General features: G+C 54.5%; 1 protein-coding gene across 2 annotated transcripts; it reads left to right on the forward strand.

The window, feature by feature from the left end:
- The first annotated feature begins 382 nt into the window (after positions 1-382).
- MCAT (malonyl-CoA-acyl carrier protein transacylase) lies at positions 383-11,478 on the forward strand. Of its 2 annotated transcripts, XM_043441009.1 has the most exons (4): positions 384-867; positions 2,197-2,284; positions 7,499-7,716; positions 10,213-11,478. In XM_043441009.1, the coding sequence occupies exons 1-4, from the start codon at positions 439-441 to the stop codon at positions 10,639-10,641; spliced, it is 1,164 nt and encodes a 387-aa protein (XP_043296944.1). In that variant the 5' UTR covers positions 384-438; the 3' UTR covers positions 10,642-11,478. The 2 variants fall into 2 exon arrangements, with proteins under 2 accessions (XP_043296945.1, XP_043296944.1); XM_043441010.1 differs by lacking the exon at positions 7,499-7,716 and having other exon boundaries at positions 383-867; positions 10,213-10,292.
- The last annotated feature ends 10,245 nt before the right edge of the window (positions 11,479-21,723 follow it).

Raw genomic sequence — 21,723 nt, forward strand, 5'->3', positions numbered from 1 at the left:
TCTGTTCAATGTAACAGATGTTTACTGAAAGCTTACAGTGTGTCTGGGCTGTCGGAATTATTAACATAAACGAGAGCACACCACTGGTGGTTAATCAAATACAATAAGGAACATGGAAACGTTTCAAGCGCTTTTCCACCGCTAGGTCGAATATTACCTTGCGCTAAGTTGCTTAGTCCATAAATGTTTATGAGGGCTCAGGGTGCGGTGTGCTGTTTTCTTCTTTCCAGCGCGAGTTTAAATTAGCACGTGCCCCACAGATCCCTAGAGCCCAGGCACCAGTTTCAGAGCCTGGGCGGGAACTGGTACCCGCGGAACCTTTCTCTGAGCTGGTACCTCGGCCCGCCCGGCGGGAAATACGTCAAGGACCGCGCCGCGCCGCCGGATGTCGGGCCTCGGTCGCCCCGGTGACGAGCGTGGGGGCCGGGTTCCCTCACCATGAGTGTCCGGGTGGCGCGGGCCGCCCGGGCCTGGGCCCGGAGCGTGAGCGGCCGCCACGGCTCCTCGAACTGGCCACGGCCTCCGCCAGCTGCTGTGGACGTGGCGGCGCTGCTACGAGAGGCGACCGCGGCGGACGGAGGGTCCCGGGACGCGGAGGCTGCGGCGGGACGGCGGGAGCCGGGCCAGTGCTCTGTGCTGCTCTTCCCCGGCCAGGGCAGCCAGGTGGTGGGCATGGGCCGCGGGCTGCTCCGCTACCCGCGCGTCCGCGAGCTTTACGACGCCGCCCGCCGCGTGCTCGGCTACGACCTGCTGGAGCTGAGCTTGCGCGGGCCGCAGGAGGCCCTGGACCGCACCGTGCACTGCCAGCCCGCTGTCTTCGTGGCTTCGCTGGCCGCCGTGGAGAAACTGCATCACCTGCAGCCGGCGGTGAGGCTCCGGGCTCCCCGCGTCCGACTTCGGTTTGGCAGGTCCTTCCTGAGGTCCCACCTGTGCCAGGCGCTGTTGTAGGCGCAGGAGATAAACTGGCGTGAGCAAAACGAGAATCGGTGCTTGCGTGTTAGGGAAGGGAGATAGATCAGTTCAGTCGCTCAGTCGTGTCCGACTGTTTGCGACCCCATGGACTGCAGCACGCCAGGCCTCTCTGTCCATCAGCGACTCCCGGAGCTTACTCAAACTCTTGTCCATCGCGTCGGTGATGCCATCCAACCAATCTCATCCTCTGTGGTCTCCCTCCCGCCTTCAATCTTTCCCAGCATCAGGGTCTTTTCAAATGAGTCAGTTTTTCGCATCAGGTGGCCAGAGCATTGGAGTTTCAACTTCAGCATCAATCCTTCCAATGAATATTCAGGGCTGATTTCCTTTAGGATGGACTGGTTGGATCTCCTTGCAGGGAGATAGATAGCAGAGAATAAAATATACTGTGAAAATTGCCTAGTGTGTGAAGGGAGTGAGGGGCCGGGTTTCGATTGTAAGTGATCCTCAATCATTTAATGAATTACTAAACGGTTTTAGAAGGATGAACCTTTATGAAGGGTCGTTGAGAAGATGATGAAAGTATTTCTTCACTTGAAGTTGTGGGATGATTTAATATCAAAACATGTTAAGACAGAGCTTTACCCCATTTCATCCTCACCACAGCCTTGTGAGGTTGGTAGCATTATTTTATGGATAGGGAAAGAGGACAGCAGAGATAGTAATTAGCTTAAGGGGTCCTGTGAAGTCGTGATAATAACATTCATCCAGTGTTTATCCTGGGCCAGGTCTGTGCTGAGCGATTTAGAGCCCTTATCTCCATATAATTCTCTCTTAGCAACCCTTTGGGGATAGGTCGTGCTCTGCCCATTTCACAGATGAGATAACTGAGGCAAGGAGGTTAGGGAACTCTCCCAGGCTGAGCATCAGATCCTGCTCTCTGACTCTGAAGGTCATGCGCTTAACTTTTGTACTTAGTGCCCTGTGTCTCCATGGGCCTGAGAGGCAGAAGCAGGAGAATCCAGAGCCCTGGGTTGGAGTCACAGCTTATCCACGGAGTCCAATGGCAGGGTTTGACCTCCACTGCCAGGGAAGTTCGTCATCCGTAAAGGGCTGGTCAGTGATGGTCGAGACCACTTCAGTGTGTTGTCCTCCAGCTGGAGCACCAGGCCAGCAGAACCTGGCTCACTGAGCCACTGAACACAGTCAGCGCCCAAGTGCAGAGCCCCAGACTGAACTCCCCCGAGAATTCAGCCTCATGTTCTTTTGCATCTGTCCCTGCAGGTCATTGAGAACTGTGTTGCTGCTGCTGGATTCAGCGTGGGAGAATTTGCAGCCCTAGTGTTCGCTGGAGCCATGGAGTTTTCTGAAGGTACACAGGAAGGGGATTGGTTTCATGCACGGGGTGTTGTCTTGCAGGGCCCACTGAGGAAAGGGGCACTGCCAGAAACAATTCTAGACCTACTCAGGGTTAGAGAAGGGGGCACATGGGTGGAGATGACAGTGGGATCTGAGGACCAGGCTTCGCCTGATTTTCATCTTGAATGATTCATCAGGGAATTCCTTTCTCCTTGTAGTCTTGTGAAAGCATCTTGCTTTTCTGTCTGTCCCACTGTTCCTGTGCATTCTTGGTCCACTCGTGGACCTCCAGTGCCTGTCATGTGGTAGATGCTCAGTAGGTACTCATTAAGTGAAAGAGAGTAAATCAGTGTTTGATCTTGAGATTAATTTCATTTCTTAAGGTTTTTGTGTGTAAACAGGTAAACATTTTGCTTATAGTTAAGTACAAAGGACTTGAATAGACATGTCTCTAAAGATCTACAAAGAACCAAAGAGTATATGACAAGATGTGCAACATCACCAGTCATTGAGTTCAGTTCAGTTGCTCAGTCATGTCCGACTCTTTGCGACCCCATGGACTGCAGCACACCAGGCTTCCCTGTTCATCGTGAACTCCCGGAGCCTACTCAAACTCAAACTCATGTTCATTGACTCGGTGATGCCATCCAACCATCTCATCCTCTGTGGTCCCCTTCTCCTCTCACTTTTAATCTTTCCCAGCATCACAGTCTTTTCAAATGAGTCAGTTCTTCGCATCAGGTGGCCAAAGGATTGGAGTTTCAGCTTCAACATCAGTCCTTTCAATGAATATTCAGGGATGATCTCCTTTAGGATGGACTAGTTGGATCTCCTTGCTGTCCAAGGGACTCTCAAGAGTCTTCTCAAACACCACAGTTCACAAGCATCAATTCTTCAGTGCTCAGCTTTCTTTATAGTCCAACTCTGACATCCATACATGACTACTGGAAAAAACCATAGCCTTGACTAGACAGACCTTTGTTGGCAAAGTAGTGTCTTTGCTTTTTAACATGCTGTCTGGGTTGGTCATCACTTTTCTTCAAAGGAGCAAGCGTCTTTTAATTTCATGGCTGCAGTCACCATCTGCAGTGATTTTGGAGCCCAAGAAAATAAAGTATCTCACTGTTTCCATTGTTTCCCCATCTATTTGCCATCAAGTGATGGGACCAGATGCCATGATCTTAGTTTTCTGAATGTTGAGTTTTAAGCCAACTTTTTCACTCTCCTTTTTCACTTTCATGAAGAAGCTCTTTAGTTCTTTCTCGCTTTCTGCCGTAAGTGTGGTGTCATATGCATATCTGAGGTTATTGCTATTTCTCCTGGAAATCTTGATTCCAGCTTGTGCTTCATCCAGCTTGGCATTTTGTATGTTTTCTGCATATAAGTTAAAGAAGCAAGGGGACAATATAAGCCTTGACATACTCCTTTCCCAATTTGGAACCAGTCTGTTGTTCTATGTCCAGTTCTAACTGTTGCTTCCTGACCTGCATACAGATTTCTCAGGAGGCAGGTCAGGTGGTCTGGTATTCCCATTTCTTTAAGAATTTTCCATAGTTTGTTGGAAAGACTAGAGATCCCTTCAAGAAAATTAGAGATACCAAGGGAACATTTTATGCAAAGATGGGCGCAATAAAGGACAGAAATGGTAGGGACCTAACAGAAGCAGAAGATATTAAGAAAAGGTGGCAAGAATACACAGAAGAACTATATAGAAAAAATCTTCATGACCCAGATAATCATGCTAGTGTGATCACTCATCTAGAGCTAGACATTCTGGAATGTGAGGTCAAGTGGGCCTTAGGAAGCATCACTATGAGCAAAGCTAGTGGAGGTGATGGAATTCCAGCTGAGCTATTTCAAATCCTAAAAGATGATGCTGTGAAAGTGCTGCGCTCAATATGCCAGCAAATTTGGAAAACTCAGCAGTGGCCACAGGACTGGAAAAGGTCGGTTTTCATTCCAATCCCAAAGAGAGGCAATGCCAAAGAATGCTCAAACTACCACACAGTTGTACTCATCTCACATGCTAGTAAAGTAATGCTTAAAATTCTCCATGCCAGGCTTCAACAGTACGTGAACCATGAACTTCCAGATGCTCAAGGTGGATTTAGAAAAGGCAGAGGACCCAGAGATCAAATTGCCAACATCCGTTGGGTCATTAAAAAAGCGAGAGAGTTCCAAAAAAACAACTACTTCTCTTTTATCGACTATGCCAAAGCCTTTGACTGTGTGTATCACAACAAACTGTGGAAAATTCTTAGAGATGGGAATGCCAGACCACCAGCCATTAGGGAAATGCAAATCAAAACCACAGTGAGGTACCACTTCATGCCCACCAGGATGGCTTTAATTTAAAAAAACAAGAGGAAAATAGTAAGTGTTGGCAAGGATGTAGGAACCTCACACACAGATGAAATACAAAGCAGTGCAGCCATTGTGGAAACAGTTTGGTGGATCCTCAAGTTAAACATGGAATTACCTTGTGACCCAGTAGTTCTGCTCACAGGTCTGTACCTAAGAAATGAAAACACATGTCCACACTGGAAAACTTGTACAGAGATCTTTGTAACAGCGTTATTCATATTCATTTCCAAAAGGTAGAAATGATCCAAATGTCCATAATCAGATGAGTGGATAAACAAATTGTGGTAGATTGATCCAGTGGAATATTATTCAACCATAAAAAGAAAGAAAATACTGATGTGGCAGCATGGATGAACATCAGAAACATGCTAGGTGACAGAAGCCAGGCACAGAACTCACTTATTTTTATATGAAATGTCCGGAATACATAAATTCATAGAGACAACCGATTAGAGGTTCCGGGGGGTGGAGGGAAGGAGAGATGGAGAGCGGTTGCTCGGTGGGGGTGGGGTGTTTTGTGGGCTGATGGGAAGGTTTTTTTGGCCTTGCCGGGTCTTTGTTGCTGCACGGGGGCTTGTCTCTAGTTGCGGTGCACAGGCTTCTCCTGTTGCAGAGCACCGCTCTAGGGTGTGGCCTCAGTAGTTGCTGCCTACAAGCCTAGCTGCCTGACAGCATGTGGAAGCTTCCCAGAGCACGGATTGAACCTGTGTCCCAGCCTTTGCTGGTGGATCCTTAACCACTGGACCACCGGGAAGGTCCTGTACATGCTGGATACCACAAATACCACTGCATTTGTGCACTTAAAACTGGTTATATTTTATGTGAATTTCACCTCTTTTTTTAAAATGCATTATAGAAAGAAAGCCTGGTCAAGAAAGTGAAAAAATTTTTCGTATTTCTTCACCCTAATAAAGATACTTTATAGAAATATAGTTTAATGTGTACAAAATTTGCAGAATTATTGACATGTGTTTTTTCACTTGACGTTTGCATTATTTAATGCCTGCCTGGGAAGGTATCCACGTTTCTGTGTATGCCCTCCTGCCTCCTAACACGGGCTCTTAATGTGTTTGCTCCACAGTTCTGCTTGTGTAAGGGGCTAAAACTCCAGCACAGACACACACAGTGCTGGGAGAATGAAGATGTGTTGAGAGAAGGGTGCAGGGTTTGTTCCTCTGACCTTGTTGTCCCGTCAAACCCTGGACTCGTCCCCTAACTGCTTCTTGGTCTGATCATCTCCTCCCCACCAGGGAGCAGGCCCAGGACCAGGGCGACGCTATCCAGTAATCGCAGTCCATTCTTTTTTCTTCTGTTTTTACTGAACTATAGTGAATTTACAATGTTGTGTCAATTTCTGCTCTTCAGTGAAGTGATTCAGTTATACATATATACCTTTTCATCTTCATTTACCTATGGCTTATCACAGGATATTGAGTGTGTCCCCGTGCATCATAGTTGGCGTCTGCGAGTCCCAAACTCTCGGTCCTCTTCTTCCCCACCTCCCCTCCCCCTTGGCGGCCACAAGTGGTCTGTTCTCTGTATCTGAGTCTGTTTCTGAGGCATGTTCATTGGTGTTGGGGTTTTCTTAGTTGTTTTCATATTTTATTTATTTATTTTTGGCTGCATCAGCTCTTTGTTATAGCGCGTGGGCTTCTCTCTAGTTGTGGCTTAGTTGCCCTGCCGCATGCGGAATGCTAGTTCCCCTACCAGGGTTCAAACCCGCGTCCCTGGCAGTGGAAGGCAAATGCTTAACCACTGAATCATCAGAGAAGTCCCCCTGTGTCGTATTTTAGATTCCGCCTGTGACTGATACCACATGGTACTTGTCTTTCTGACTTACTTCATTTAGCATGATAGTCTCTAGGTTCACGCATGTGGCTGCAGATGGCTTTATTTCATTCTTTTTAGTGGCTGAGTGGCACTCTATTGTATATATACACACCACGTCTTTATCCGTTCACCTGTGGACACGGGCTGTTTCCGTGTCCTGGCTGTTGTGAATCGTGTTCAGTCCGTTCTCACATCACGATCACGGGAGCTGCCTCCCCGGGCACACAGCCCTGTCCTCCCGCTTCACACTTGAGCCACACTGAGCCGGGAGCCCTGCCTTCCAGCTCATCTGCCTTGCCAGTGCCGAGCTCTCCAGTGAGGGCAGTCATGCTTGATTTACGATAATTATGTCATTAAAATTCATGTACTTGTTTGTAGTTTGTACAAGCATCTTTGCACATTCCAAGCATCTAAAGGTTCTTAATTATTTTCCTTGTTCAGCGCCATTTCTCTGAAATAATTTGTAGTTCCCAGTTTTCACTACAGTTCAGGCAGGCTAGATATTATTATCTTCATTGTACTAGCCAGAAATTTGACCTGGAAGGAGGTTATGACTTCCCTTAAGTGATGCAGCTCAAAGTCTCTTCCTTTCCATTCTATGCCAGGGCTTCTCAGCAGCACTGTTGACGTTTTGGACCAGATGACCCTTACTTGGAGGCTGTTTAGCGTAGGCTGTTGAACCGCATGCCTGGCCTGTGCCCACTAGATGTCAGTGCCCCCCCCCCCACCGCCCCGATGATCAAAAGCTGTTTCCAGACACCGCCCTGGGGGGAATCACCCTGGTTAAGAACCGCCGTCCTGCACCAGCCAGCTCTCAGGCAGGAAGCTCCGTGGGTTCATCTGTACTGTGCCGGGACTGTGCCTTGCTCCCTGCTGGTTGGGGACCGTCTCTGTGCAGTCGGGTCCTTGGAGTGGCGGCTTGCAGGCTGGCGATGGACCCCAGTGCCCACGTCTCCAGCTTTGTTCCTCAGGTCTGGGCTTCCCTTCTCAATCACGTGCCCTGATTTTTCCAAATGCACTTCTCTCCGCGTAGGTCTGTACGCAGTGAAAATTCGAGCTGAGGCCATGCAGGAAGCCTCGGAAGCCGTCCCCAGTGGTATGCTGTCCGTCCTCGGCCAGCGTCAGTCCAAGTTCGCCTTCGCCTGTCTGGAAGCCCAGGAACACTGCAGGACTCGGGGCATAGAGAACCCCGTGTGTGAGGTGTCCAACTACCTCTTTCCTGACTGCAGGGTGATCTCAGGACACCTGGAGGTTGGTGTTGGCAGGAGCAGCCTTCCTAGAGCCCGGTCAGGTGCAGAAGGTGGAATTACTGCATACCCGGCGGCCCGCCGAGCCTAGTGGGCACTCTGCTCAACCCTGGTATTGGGAAGTATCTGAGGGCCGACATGTCTGGTGGACACGCAGAGAGTGGGGTTGCCAAGAGCAGGGGCATCCCAGGCCAGGAGGCGCCCCAAACAGAAGGGGCAGTTCTGTGAGCCCGGCTGGGGCCTGTGGGGTGCAGAAGTCAGGCCGGTGCTGCCCCGTCTTGGCTCAGCTCATCCAGTCCTCAGGGCTGGTCCTGTGCTGTGACCAGGGCAGCTTCGCTGCAGGAAGCTGAGGCAGAGAGGCCAGTGCCCGTGATGGTGGAGGCGGGAGGAGGGCTCCCGTCTGTTCTCCACTCAACCGTGCTGGGCTCCTCCCCTCGGTAAGGCCTTGCCGGTCGGTGTACAGGGGTCCTTCTGTATCTTCTCTGAATCAGGGAGAGCCAGCGGGTTCCTCCTGGAACCGTTCTGAGATGACGGGAAGATCAGCTGCAGTGGCCCCAAGTTCGTCACGGAGCTGGCTATTCATTCCCACTAGTAGTCTTAGAAGGAAGCCCGGAATGGGCCAGGAGGGGCAGGCGTCTCCCTCTAGGGCTCCCAGACAGGTGGGCATCCAGTCCAGGCGGCAACTCCTGGGCTTCCCAGATTCAGCCTTTTGGTGCAGCGGGAAGTACTGTAGCAAAGAGCTCAGGTGCAGCAGGCCCCCCGGGCAGCGGAGCTCTTCCCAGCGGTCGATGTGGAACAGCTTGCCCTCTGCTAGACCCGGGCCTGGGCTGAGCGCCAGGCACAGGAGCCTCTGGACCCTGGGACTGTGGCCTTGACGCCTGGAACTCGAGTGGGGTGAGTCCAGAGACTTCCCGCAGAAAGACTTAGACCCCAGCAGTGATGCAGGAAGTGCTGCTGAGTAGCTGTCTCCATAGGGGCCGGTGATCAGACAGCTGCAGGTGAGGTGGGAAGGGCTTGGGCTGTGGAGTCCATGAGGCCTCTGTTGAGACGCACCAGAGGCACATCCCTCGGGGTGATGGAGACGGATGGAGCATGGTCCTGGGCGTGAAGCACCAGGTCAGGCTGGACTCTGCTGCAGTGACGGCCCAGCCCCCTCTGTGCTGCCCACACGTGTGCATCACCCTCCGTGACGGTTCTCTGTGCTGGGCTCTGTTCCACGTGGCTTTTGCTCCAGGGCTCAGACAGCTCAGTGACCTTGGTGTGGAATAGACAGACTCAGGGCCCAGGCTAGTGACCTCTTATGAGCCACGGGCTGCACCGGCCTTGCCTGGACACAGGCTACATTCCTGCAGGGCGGGGCCCACGGGGCGGGCCAAGCAAGCACCATCCAACCGAAAATATCAGCCCCTCGTCCCCTTTGTGGCACAGAGAGCTCCCCTGCTGTATTTTCCGTGTTCCCAATCCCAGGGCTCGGTAACAAGGCAGTAATTGCTCACCCTTCCGTAGGGCTTGTATGCCAGGCAGGGTTCTTATCGCAGTCCTGAGATAGCTATTGTTGTTATCCCCATTTTGCAGGTGAGGAAATTGAGGCAGAGATGGATAAAGCAAAATTTCCCAAGGTCGTTCAGCTACCGTGACTTTCCTTGAGTCTTTGGGATCAGCTAGCCCAGCTTCTGAGCAGGCCATGGGTGGCGTCAGGTTGGAGAGCCGCAGCAGACGGTTTAGCGCACAGGAAGCCCTTTGCTGGATCCCGGGGAATGGCTATCAGGGTCGTATGCCTTGGGCTGTGTCCTGAGGGCTCAGGATCTCTTAAGAATATACACTGTTCAAAGATACTTGCCAAGTATGTTGTGGTTCTGAGTCTGGGCCTGTTAGTCCCAGAGGCCCCTCTGGACAGAGGAGCCTTCGGGGAGTGACTTCGGGCTGCAGGAAGGAGAGCTTTGGTCTTCTCTAGAGAAACCCCAGATGGGAGCTTTCAGACCCTGGATTGTGACATGAGACTCGGAGCCTCCTGAATTGTCATCTTGAAGTTTACGGAGTAACAAGGAAACAAGCTTTAACAGTTACGATGAGTAGCAGGATTAGATAGCGCTTTTATTGTGTGTCAGATCCTTTCACACCTCCTGTCTGGTCACTTCCCAGCAGTCTTATGAAGTAGATGAAATTGTGCTCACTTCACGGATGGAATAAAGGAAGTTCAGAGACTTGCCTGGGGCCACTGAGCTAGTGAGGGACGGAGCCGGGACAGGACTGCGTTTCCCGGCCTCAGCTCTCTTTGAGGCCCAGGATGGTCACCTACCCAGGCGGGGCATGCAAATGGTCAGAGGGGCTTCCAGGACACCGACTTTGCAACTGTGCGGGGTGAAATACACGCGTGGGTGTGTAGAGATACACATATTCTCTACGGAGGACTGATGACTTTGGTCAGTAGTGACCGCCTCCCTGTGTGTTTCTTCCCCTAAGATTCGCTGGCTTACACCTCCCTTCTTGTTTCTCCCAGGCTCTGCAGTTTCTCCAGAAGAATTCCTCTAAGTATCACTTCAGACGCACCAAGATGTTGCCAGTTAGCGGTGGGTTCCATACCAGCCTCATGGAGCCGGCCGTGGAGCCCCTGGCGCGGGTGTTAAAGGCGATTGATGTCAAGAAGCCCCTGGTTTCCGTGCACTCGAATGTCGACGGGAACAAATACACGCATGCCAGACACATCCAGAAACTGCTGGTCCGGCAGCTGGTCTCCCCGGTGAAGTGGGAGCAGACGATGCACGCCATATACGAGAGGAAGAAGGGCACCGCGTTCCCCCAGACGTTCGAGGTGGGGCCCGGGAAGCAGCTGGGCACCATCCTGAAGAGCTGTAACCTGCAGGCCTGGAGGTCCTACAGTCACGTGGAGGTGCTGGAGGCCGACGAGGACCCAGAGCAGCCGCTGTAGGGCCTCCCGCGGACCCTGGCGTAGACGGGCTGTGGCCGAGGAGGACTCGGGCTCCAGGGGGCTGAGCCCAGCCTGGCCTTCCTGTCAGGCCGCCGCCTCCACGTGAGCGGGAGGATAGTGTGCTTTGAATGCCCTGTGGAAAGCACTAGAAACGAGTGTTTCTTCACACGCCGGTGTCCGTCTCTCCCGCCCTTGAAACATGTCTGAGCGCTGGGGAGCTGCAATGTGCCGGTTCTGTGCAGACCAGTGGGTTCCACCCCCGCCTCCTGGGCAGACCACGTCGCCTCCCCAGGCCCCAGGCGGCTCCTCTGTAGGCAGAAGTGTTCTGAGGCCTGGGAAGGCCTGGCCTCTGGCCGTGTGGGCGCCGTGGGCCATGGCTTGAGGCCAGCACTGGACACCCTCCTCTGCTGGCCCAGCCTCCTCTGGACACGACGCAGCCAAAACCTTAGCTCCTGTGCCCCTTGAGTCCAAAGGGCTTTAGGACCCAGCGGGCCTTGGCAGCCATTCTGTCCCCATCACTCATACGGTGCCCCATGTGTTTACTTCCCAACAGAAAACCTCTAGTGCCTACTGTGTGCCAGGGAGCGAGTGGCCTCTGCCTTGGTGGGGAGGAGGGTCCTTCAGCAAGGCGGGAGCGGCGTGGGGAGGGCGGCTGGGGGCCCTGCGTCCTCCCCCACCCCACGTCACCCCTTCGACTGCAGTCACCCGAGTGCCTGTGTGTGCCCAGGGCCGCGTCCAGCTCGGGCCGCCCTCCGAGCATATCCTCAGTCTGCCCCACACCGGGAGCACGCGCAGGGGCCCGCTGCTGATATCAGTATTAAATGTGATCAGTTCTCACCTTCTGGGGTGGCTTTTTCATTACACAGTGATCTGGGGAACCTCACTGGGGGTGAGATGTCTGGGCTCGTCTGGAAACGTCACTCGTGTAGGCATGCATCAAACCCTCAGTAGGGTGTCTCTTTTGTAATTAATTGAAGTCTAGTTAATCTACACTGTTGTATTAATTTCTGGTGTACAGCTAAGTGATTCAGTTAGGTATACTAATATATATACATTCTTTTTCATATTCCTTTCCATGATGGTTTAATCACAGGATAACTGAATATCATTGCTTGTGCTGTACGGTACGATCTTGTGTTTTATCTATTTTATATGTAGTACTTTGTATCTGCAAACCCCAAGCTCCTAAGGGTCTCTCATTTTTAATTTTGTGGTTCTCAACTAGAGTGCTATTGGTCTTTGAGCAGAACCAGCCTTCACTGTGTGGGATGGTCACGTGCTCGTGGGCCGCTGTCCTGGCGCCTAGCGATTGCATGCCAGTCACATTTCTGGGCATTGTGACCCCAGACACGCCCACCCGTGTCCACAGCCCACAGTCCTCCCACAGCTGAGAATCACTGCCACAGATCCTTGTTTGACCAAGGCCTAGGTTTGCATGCCCTTTGGAGCACAATGAAGAACTATTTCTTCAGACTTTGTTTTATTCAGTTCAGTTCAGTCGCTCAGTCATGTCCAACTCTTTGTGACCCCATAGATTGCAGCACGCCAGGCCTCCCTGTCTATCACCAACTCTCGGAATTTACTCAGACTCACGTCCATTGAGTCAGTGATGCCATCCAACCATCTCATCCTCTGTGGTCCCCTTCTCCTCCTGCCTTCAATCTTTCCCAGCATCAGAGTCTTTTCCAATGAATCGGCTTCTCATCAGGTGGCCAAAGGATTGAAGTTTCAGCTTCAGCATCAGTCCTTCCAATGAATATTCAGGACTGATTTCCCTTAGGATGGACTGCTTGGATCTCCTTTGTTTTGTTAGAGAATCAGATCTTCACAAAGAACTTTGTTTGTTTGTATTTTATTTATTTTATTTTTGGCTGTGCTTGGTCTTCATTGCTGCACAGGCTTTCTCTAGCTGCCCTGAAAGAGGGCTTCTCACTGCGGAGGCTTCTCTTGTTGGGGAGCATGGGCTCGGGAGTTTTGGCACGTGGGATCTTCCCAGATCAGGGATCGCACCCATCTCCTGCACTGGCAGGCGGATTCTTTACCCCTGAGCCCCCAGGGAAGCCCTCGTTACTTTGTGAACAGTTGCTGAGTCTGCTGGAGCCCCCTTGGCTGAGAGCTGTCAGTGACAGGCAGCCTGGGAGACCATGCGTCTCAGCGGTCCAGTCCAGGCGCAGGCGTCTGGCTGTGTCTCGGGTAGCTCTGAGGGGCACAGCCCCACGGGCGGGCGGTGGAGGGCGGGCCGTCCAGGCTGCAGGCCTCCCTGCTCCTCTGGGCGCAGCTCTTTGTCTCAGGGACCGCCCAGTAGGAGTCCTGTGGCCAGTGGGTAACCGAATGTCACCCTGCCCTCTGCCTGACAGGGACAAGCCGGCTCTCCCTTTTGGAAACTGGAGAGTCATTTCTGGTGTTGCTGTGGACTCAAGATTGAGACTGCTTTCAGCTCCTCTGCTCCTATGGAAACTGCCACATTGGAGCAGCCAGAGCGGGTTTCACTCTGGATCCCAGTCTGTGGATTGGAGGATCCTAGGGTGATGGAAGTCTGGGCCACCTTGGTCAAGTCCCCTGCCTCTGGGCCTCAGTTTCCCCCATTGGGGGCTTGTCCAGGTGGACGGGAGTGAAGTGCTGGCCCTCCACGGCCGGATCTGCATTGGCTCAGAAGGTCAAGTGCCGCGTGGGAGCTAGAGCTACGGCAGGCAGCTAACCCAGGCCCGGGCTGGCGTGAACTGGGAGATACAGTGAGGCCGACGCTGGCCCTTCTGCCTCCGCGCCCCAGCCCGTCCCCACCCCAGGGCCTTTGTTCTGCAGTCCAGCTCCCCAAGCCCCTCCTTGGAGAGGACTCGCCTCACCCTCTGCAGGCCCCAGCGTTTTCTCAGTCCCCTGGTGCCCTCAGCACACACCGGACAGTGCTCTTAGCTGATGAGTGTGCATCTTTTCCTTCCCTAAAGAGAATGTGAGATCTGAGGCAGGGATCTCTGCCTTCTTTACATCCCCAGAACCTACACCAGTGGCTGATGTAATGCAGTTGGGGCTCCTGATACCACAGACGGAAAGAATGTTGCAAACCCCAGGACAGGATGACCCTGGCAAACGAGTAACCCTGAATTCACGCAGGGAGAAGTCTGCCCAGCTAGCATCAGCCACACCCGGAGGCTCCATACGGTGTTTCTGGCTCCTCTCTCCTCTGAGGAGCCCCAAACTCCTTGAAAAGGCATGGGCATCCACATGGGTTACACGGCGGGGTGGGCAGTTTGTCCTGAGAGCTCAAGATGGAACAAGCTGGGAGGACTTCCTGGAAGAGGCACTTCTGGATTTGGCCTTGCCACATCCCTAGCCATTCTACAGTGGGTCCCTGGGCCTAGGAGTCAGTAGATCACACAGGGTGAGCCCTGGGGTCACTCCCGGGTCTACAAGCTTGGTGGGAATGTGGTACCAGTCTGGAATGGAGAGTGAGCTCTCCAGACAAAGCCGGCTGCACAGATGGGACATCCCAGCCATTGCCTGGGAACTGGGAGATTCTGGGCTCCACCCCCCAGCCCCGCCGTGAGGTTCTCAGGGCCTGACATGGTGACACCTTGGGAAAGGGAGTGAAGTCCAGTCTCAAAACCGTGGAGGGCCAGACCTTGGGGAGCTGTGGCATAAGGCCTGGGTGCGAGGCGGTCCCTTCAGTCATGAGGGTTGGAAGGTGTGCGGTGGGGCGGGCAGGGTCTGACCAGCCTGCTGGACCTGGAGCTGCTGGGGGGTAGCTGCACCTGCTGGGTCAGCTCCAGGGCCGAGTGGGGGTGAGCGTAAGACTCAGCATCCCTGAGTCCTGGAGGGGGTGGAGGACGAGACTGCAGAAGATGCTGGGGGCCGGGGAGTGGAACGGGGGTGGGGGAGCTGGAAGGTGGCTCACCCTAGCCCAGGGCTGGCACGAGGGGGTGGGGAGAGACAGCACCAGGGGAAAGAGGGCCCGCCTCGCAGGGTCTAGAAACCGCCTCCAGGTCAGGTCTGGGGTGGGCTGAGCCCGCAGGGTGCGGGCCCGGCTTCCTGCCCCGGGTGCCCCTGCCCAGCCCCCTCTCTGCACCCCAGCAGGGAGCCCTGGATGAGGAGATGCGAGGAGGGCAGGTGGCCCAATTGTAAGAGGCACTGACAGCCCAAAGGAAGGACTCCCTAATGGCCGGCTTCCGGCACCAAGGCGTGATGAGGGAGCAATCCAGCTCGTGCGGGCCAAGCAGCACGCCAGCCGTGGAAGGTGCAGGAAGGAGCTGGTGGTACCACAGGCGCACTGGTGACCCGGCGCCCGCCCTGCCGTCCCCCACACCCCACCAGCAGGATGCAGCCCAGCGACCCCCAGAGAGGACCACAGACGGGCTGGAAAGCAACATTTTATTGAGCTCTCTTCGCCCCGCAGAAATCTATTCCAGCAGATTCTCTGTGCCACGGGCATCCCAGACACGGGGGTGTGACCAGCACTCCCCCCGCAGCCCCCTGTTCGACCAGCCCGTGAGAGGGAGGCTCCGTCTCAGGACAGGCCACTGCAGAGCAGGCTGGGGCCGGGAGAGCAGGTCGTTAACCAGTAACGACCCCAGAGGTATAATAAATTCATTTCTCTTACAAAAAAAAACAAGAAAAAAAAACTGGTATGAACCCCAGTGTCCCAGCACTCAGAGTTTAAATATTTAAAAAAAAAAAAAAAAAAGCATCATTGGAAAACAGTTAAAAGACGACAAAACCAAAAACGGGCCACCGCCAGGGTGGTGGTCGAGGGGGAGGGGCCAGCCCCACCCCCACACTGACCAGCTGCTCGGTCAGTGGAGGCGGCACCCCCAGCTGAGCATCGCCACCACCAGCAGGGACAGCGCCAGCTCGGGCCACAGGCTGGGCGACACCTGTGGGATGAAGGTGGCGACAGGTGAGGACCTCCAGTGGGCAGCAGGCCCGCCCGTTCAACCCCCCGCCCCGTGGACACGGGGAATCAGCCAGGCGAGGGTGGGAACGGGGGTGGTGCGGGGAGTCGTCGGGTAATGTGGGGGCCGCAGGAAGGACTGGAGGGGTCTGGGGCCGGGTGACAGGAAAGATGAGAAACACGGGAGAGGTAGGAGCGGACCGTGGCCCTAAGGATGCGGCAGGAGAGGAGGCCAGCCCACTGGGGGCTGCTGGTATGCTGGGAGAACCGGTGTGATACGGACAGGATGGACTGGGGCGTTCTGCTGCACTGGTAGGGAGGGAAGGGGACGGGTCCGGAAAGCTGCTCGTGAGGACAAGAGGCAACTGTGAGCAGCCAGTCTGCCCGATGAAGGCAATTCCTGGCAGAGGGGGAGAAACACAGCCCAGGTGAGGAAGCAGATGCGTCCATCCAGCCCATGAACCACAGCCTCACACCCAGAGGCCCCTGGGGACCAGGCCGCAGTAGAAGATGGGGGGAGCGGGCAAGACGAGACAGTCGGGAGTGACATTCAGAGAGGGCGAGCCCCGAGCAGCTGCTCCAGAGCGGTCACCACTCGCCAGACGGAAATCAAGGTCAGGAGTTCAAGGCTCGCTTACCCGGTCCCTGAGAGTCAGGAAGCTCCAGAGCCTTCGGTTCTCCCTGAGGTTGGTGAAAGCAGCCATAAAGCTTCTCAGAACATCCCTGAGCCCTACGTGGCTGTAGGGGAAAAACAAGCTGCAGGACAGAAGAGGGGGCAGGGCCGTTAGACAGGAAAGGGGCCAGAGGTGGCCCACAGGTGACCGCTGGGGCGGAGAGGGCCTGTCCCCTGCCACCCACTGTCACCCGGCCCTCTGGTTCTAAATTCACCCCGGTGGGGATCTGGACTTGCGTCCCAGAGGAGTCGTGTTCCGAGCGAGGCCCGGGCCCCTCTGAGGCAGGCTGCCTCCCTGGACGCCAAGAGCCCCTGCCAGCTTGCATCCTGGTCTTCGGTAGTCAAGGCTCTCTCTGGTCTCACCCGGGCAAGTTTGCGAGGTTCTGAGAACCTGCAGGGAAGCTGGCAAATGCTGGCAGCTGAGTCCTCCTGCAAGAACCCCCTCCCCCACGCAGAAGGCTCTGCCCGTAAAGCTGGGCACGGAGCTCCATCCCGGCTCCCTGAGCACTTCCTGTCGTCTTCAGTCAAGACCCTGCGGGAAAGGGGCCGTCTCGGCTTGAGGATGGGGGCAAGAAGGGCACTGGGGTCTGTGGCCCAGGCCAGCTCCAGGGACCAGGGGGCTCTGAGCTCTGGGCTCCCCCGCCATGAATGGAGCCTCAGGGGCCAGCCCTGGTCTGCGGGCGTCCTGGAACCCGCTGGGGCTTGTCACCTGTACATGGTCATCCAGAAGGGCTCATCGAGCTGGGGCAGCAGCAACCTCAGCTCCATCTCATCGGCAATGGAGGCCAGCTGCATGGCCAGGTAGTGTGGACTGTCACTGCGGGAGGCAAGGAAAGGGACCTGGGGGGATTGGGCTGGTGACCCCACGCCCCCAGACCCACCCCCAGATCCACCCCCAGATCCACCAGGGTGGGGGCAGGGAACCCTCGCACGCCCCCGCCTCTGGCTCCTACTTTGCTTCAGGAGAAGCCAGGGAGGTCCCATCCCCAGGGGGCTCCCTGGAGCACAGGTGCTGGACCCTGGGGAGGGGGCTGCGCGGGTGGAGCCTGCCCCCTGCCCCCCAGCTTGTGGGAGGGCAGGGAGATACTCAATGCCTGGGGCAGCAGTTAGCCTCCCTTCCCCTCCAAGGTAATCCGAGCGCCCCAGCGAGTGCAGGGAGGAGCTCTGGGACGTGTTCCCGGGTCCCTAATCCCGAGCCCACCCCTGATGTCACCACCCCTTCTGAGAAAGGAGGGGCTACCTGGCCCTCCCCCACCACTGACTCCCTGATGGAAACGGAGATGCTCACATTCACACCCTGGGCACCTGGGCCGGCTTCAGCCTTGCTCCCAGGGGGCTGCCCACATTCCAACCCGGTGACTTGGCTGGAAATTCCCCGGACTCCAAGTCCCTCCCAGCCTAGCCCCGGCCACCTGCCCAGTCTGGGCGGGGGTGGGGGGTGGGGTGGGGAGGCGGGGACGGTGACGCTAGGGAGGGCTGGCGGGCAATCAGGTGGCAGGCTGAAGTCAGGGCGACTCTGCCCCCAACTCCATCTACAGGGAGGGGAAGGGGGCAGGTTTCCAAGTCCCTCCATCCCTAAGATCCAGACCAGCCCCAAGCCCAAGTCCAAGGCCTAATGACTAAGAGTTTTCCACGGCCTGAAGTGGGAGGGAAGCCTCTAGTACCCTGGCACTGATGCTGGGACAGTCTCCTCCTCTCTGCCTTGAACGCCAGGGTTCGGAACTGCATCTGAAGCCACCTCCTTCTGGTTCTCTAAAACCAAATCCATCTCTTATGAGGCCTTGACGTGACTGTGGTCAGAAGGGCCAGGAGGCACTCCGTCAAGGCCATAAGCTTGAGTCATTCTGATGGCCCGCACCGCACGGCGGTCCTGGGACTGACTGTGCTGGGTGCTCAGGGGGGTTCCTCTATGAGCAGCTCCGCCCAGGGCGCTTGCCTCCGTGATCACACCTGGGGAATTTCCACTCCGCAGCCCTGCCCGGAGAACGCAGAGGACTCTGCTAACCGCCTGCCACAGTCATTGACCAGGAACGGGGGTGGGCCAGGCCCAGAGGCTTCTGGGACCTACCTGTAGGGGGAGACGGGGTGGAACTCCAAGATACTGGTCACGCCGGGAAGCCCTGAGTCTTGGTCATCTAGGAAGCCTGGGCCATGGTTTTGTAGGAAGGTGTACAAAAAGAGGTTCCTAGAGAGGGGTCTTGCTTGATACATTTCTTCTCTGGAAGAAAAAAGACAAGGACTGGATGCTCAGAAGTGTGCCGCCTGGGGTATCACTTACTAGTCATCTCACCTCTACCCCAGCTCCCCCTGGCATGAATTCTGCTGTGTGCCTCTGGGAGGGTCACCATGCCTCTCTGTTCTCTCTCATCCATGTCTCAGGGATTTGGAGAAGATTTATAAGGGGTCTTGCCTTCTTCCTTTGTGAAAAGAGAATCAGGGACTTCTCCCCTGGTGGTCCAGTGGTTAGGACTTGACACTTTCACTGCCACAGCCCGGGTTCAATTCTTGGTCGGGGAACTAAGATCCTGCAAGTCATATGGTGTGGCCATCCCAAAAAGAGAAAATTGGACTATAAATGCAAGGCTCTGATGCTGTCCCCAAGAGGCCTATAGTCAAGCAAAAAACTCCAAATGTCTGGTGTCATAGTGGACTAAGGTTGGGCTCCATCCAGAGTGCCAATTCCTTGGGTTCTGCCAGCTTCCTACTGCTACTCCCCCTAAGCAGAAAAAGGCAAATATCATAAACTAAGCAAGGAAAAGTCATTCACGATCCCAACTGCCAGAGAGATAGTGTCAGTTTTTAAACACATGCACAGCATAGCACACACATTTTCAAAACCAGGATCACTCCTAGGGGTGGGGTTGGATGAACTGGGAGATTGAGACTGACGTATATCAAAGCTGTGGTTTTTCCAGTTGTCACGTATGGAGGTGAGAGCTGGACCGTAAAGAAGGCTGAGAGCCGAAGAACTGATGCTTCTGAACTGTGGTGCTGGAGCAGAATCTTGAGAGTCCCTAGGACTGCAAGGAGATCAACCAGTCAATCCTAAAGGAAATCAACCCTGAATATTCATTGGAAGGACTGATGCTGAAACTGAAACTCCAATCCTTTGGCCACCTGATTCGAAGAACTGACTCGTTGGAAAAGACCATGATGCTGGGAAAGATTGAAGACAGGAGGAGAAGGGGATGACAGAAGATGGGATGGTTGGATGGCATCACCAACTCAATGGACATGAGTTTGAGCAAACTCTGAGAGATGGTGAAGGACAGGGAAGCCTGGCGTGCGGCAGGTCCATGGGGTCACAAAGAGTTGGACACCACTTGGCAACTGAACAACAACAAAATGCATAACAGTTAACTAATGAGAACCTAAAAAAAAAAAATGGAATCACTCCTTCCCCAGTATTTTATAACCTCCTTTCTCCACTTGACTGTCTCACCTCTCCACTCCCCGGGTTCCTTGCTGATAGAACTAGCTTTCACTGGGGCGGCCCTGACGTGTGTCATCTACGCCAGTTCTAACACTTTTGTTCTCACTTTCCCCGGCATGCCTTGCAGCTAGTGGTGGGCCTGTAACCCACTTCCAGTCAACGAGGTCTCAGAGTCTGACCTGGGGGTTGAAAGGGAGCAGACATGGACTGGGCAGTTCTGTTTACATCATCACGTGTGACAGCTGGTTAGGCCTATGACGGTGCTCACCAGAATTTACCCCACGCGGTATCAAACAGCCTTCGCTCCAGAACACAATGAAGAACCAAAGGGCCCGAGTTCAAATCCCAGCTCATCCACTCAGGAGCTGTGTGATGTCACCGTTTTCTCATCTGTAAGGTGTCCGGAGTCCCCCCACTAGGCTGCTGGGGGATGAAGGAACCTCCTTTAAGTGTCAAAACATTTTTTAAAACATTGATTCATTTATTTGGCTCAGTGTTGGGTCTCAGTGTATCATGTGGGATCTTTCATTCCGGTGCTCTGACTGTCTAGTTGTAACGTGCCCATTTAGTTGCTCCAAGGTATGTGGAATCTTAGTTCCCCGAGCAGGGAATGAACCTCCATCCCCTGCACTGCAAGACAGACTCTTAACCGCTGGATCACCAGGGGCGTCCCAAGTACTAATACTTTGAGCAGAGCCTGGTGGGGAGCAGCACTGTTATGACCTCTGGACCTCAATGCATTATTCTTTCAATAATAATTAATGGTAGGGACCTCCCTGGAGTCCCGTGGCTAGGACTCTGTGCTTCCACTGCAGGGGGCACCAGTTCCACTGCTGGTCAGGGAACTAAGATCCCACATGCCATGGATGTGGCACCCCCCCAAAAAAAATTAATTGTATCAATAATCAACTGGTTCATACCCAGGCCTCCTGCTCCCCAGGCCAGGGTGGACCAGTGTTCACTCCTGACTGCAGCTCAGAGGCAGAACTACACTCAGCACACCACGTGCTTCCCGCGGCAAAGGGTGACGGCTGGAAACGCAAAGACGGGGCAGGGGCTCGTGGGCCGGCAGGTAAGGGTCCTGGGTCCTCCAGGTGTTACCGGGAGAGTCTAGACAAGTCATTCCCAACAATGCAACCAAACTGCACGCAGAGATGGACATGACATCATCGGATGGCGAAGACAGGCATCTGGGTGTCTGGGGCACCCTGGCCTTTGAGAAAGAAATCGCATAAGGACAGCATTGTTCCACAGAGAATACATGGCCAGAGTCTGCATCAAAGGGAGCGGGCTGCTTCAGTCTCCTAGGAGAGAAACAGTTTTACATCTGTTCCAGATGAAAGCCCGACGTGAAAGGCAGGTCGCGGGCGCTGGGGCTGGAGAGAGCTGACGTGTAAACACAGCCACAGGGGCCACAAAAGAGCCCCGGTCTGACATATGCCAGCCGCACCTGTCAGGACAGCCCCTTCCCCCATGGGCTGAAAGGCACTGTCAGGTCAGACCTGGTGGGTGGAGCCAGGAGGGTGGCCCCTGGCACCCAAGGCGGGGTGAGGGGAAGGGTGCAGCCACCTGCTGAGGGCACCTGCAGGCAAAGTGTTAAAAGCAGGCTGCCCCCACCGCCAGCAACCCCACCCCAAGCCCGCTGCAAACCAGCAGGCCAGCACACACAGACGGGGGGGGGTCCCGGGGACTTTTCTAAGACCCCTAAAAGGCTGTTAGCAACACAGATGCCCAGCACAGGTACCACTCGGGGCCTAAATCTTCACCCATTTGTTCTGGGGTCTATCAGTTAAAAGCTATGAGGAGGGTCTCGATCCACCCGCCACACTGCCCGAAAGAGTAGATGACATAACCAGTAAGGTTTGCAGCCACTTTTGTAGCCAGGGATGACTTTCATCCCTTCCCCTCATGATTAGAGGATGCTGAACTAGGGTCACAAATCCTGCTCCCCGGTCAACCCCCCTGGAAGGAGGGGCATTGACACCATGGTCAGGGAGGGGAGTGGACTTCAGTTAGATTTATAGGGAAAATGGTAAATGAGACTTTTTTTTTTCAGGCTTCCCTGGTGGCTCAGTGGTAAAGAACCTGCCTGCC

Source organism: Cervus canadensis, chromosome 21 (genome assembly GCF_019320065.1).
Source record: "Cervus canadensis isolate Bull #8, Minnesota chromosome 21, ASM1932006v1, whole genome shotgun sequence".
NCBI lineage: Eukaryota > Metazoa > Chordata > Mammalia > Artiodactyla > Cervidae > Cervus > Cervus canadensis.

Excerpts from the sequence above, each read along its gene's own strand:
- MCAT (XM_043441009.1), top strand. The coding sequence starts at position 439 with ATGAGTGTCCGGGTGGCGCGGGCCGCCCGGGCCTGGGCCCGGAGCGTG. Across the intron at positions 868-2,196 it reads TGCATCACCTGCAGCCGGCG|GTCATTGAGAACTGTGTTGC; the intron begins GTGAGGCTCCGG and ends CTGTCCCTGCAG. Across the intron at positions 7,717-10,212 it reads TGATCTCAGGACACCTGGAG|GCTCTGCAGTTTCTCCAGAA; the intron begins GTTGGTGTTGGC and ends TGTTTCTCCCAG.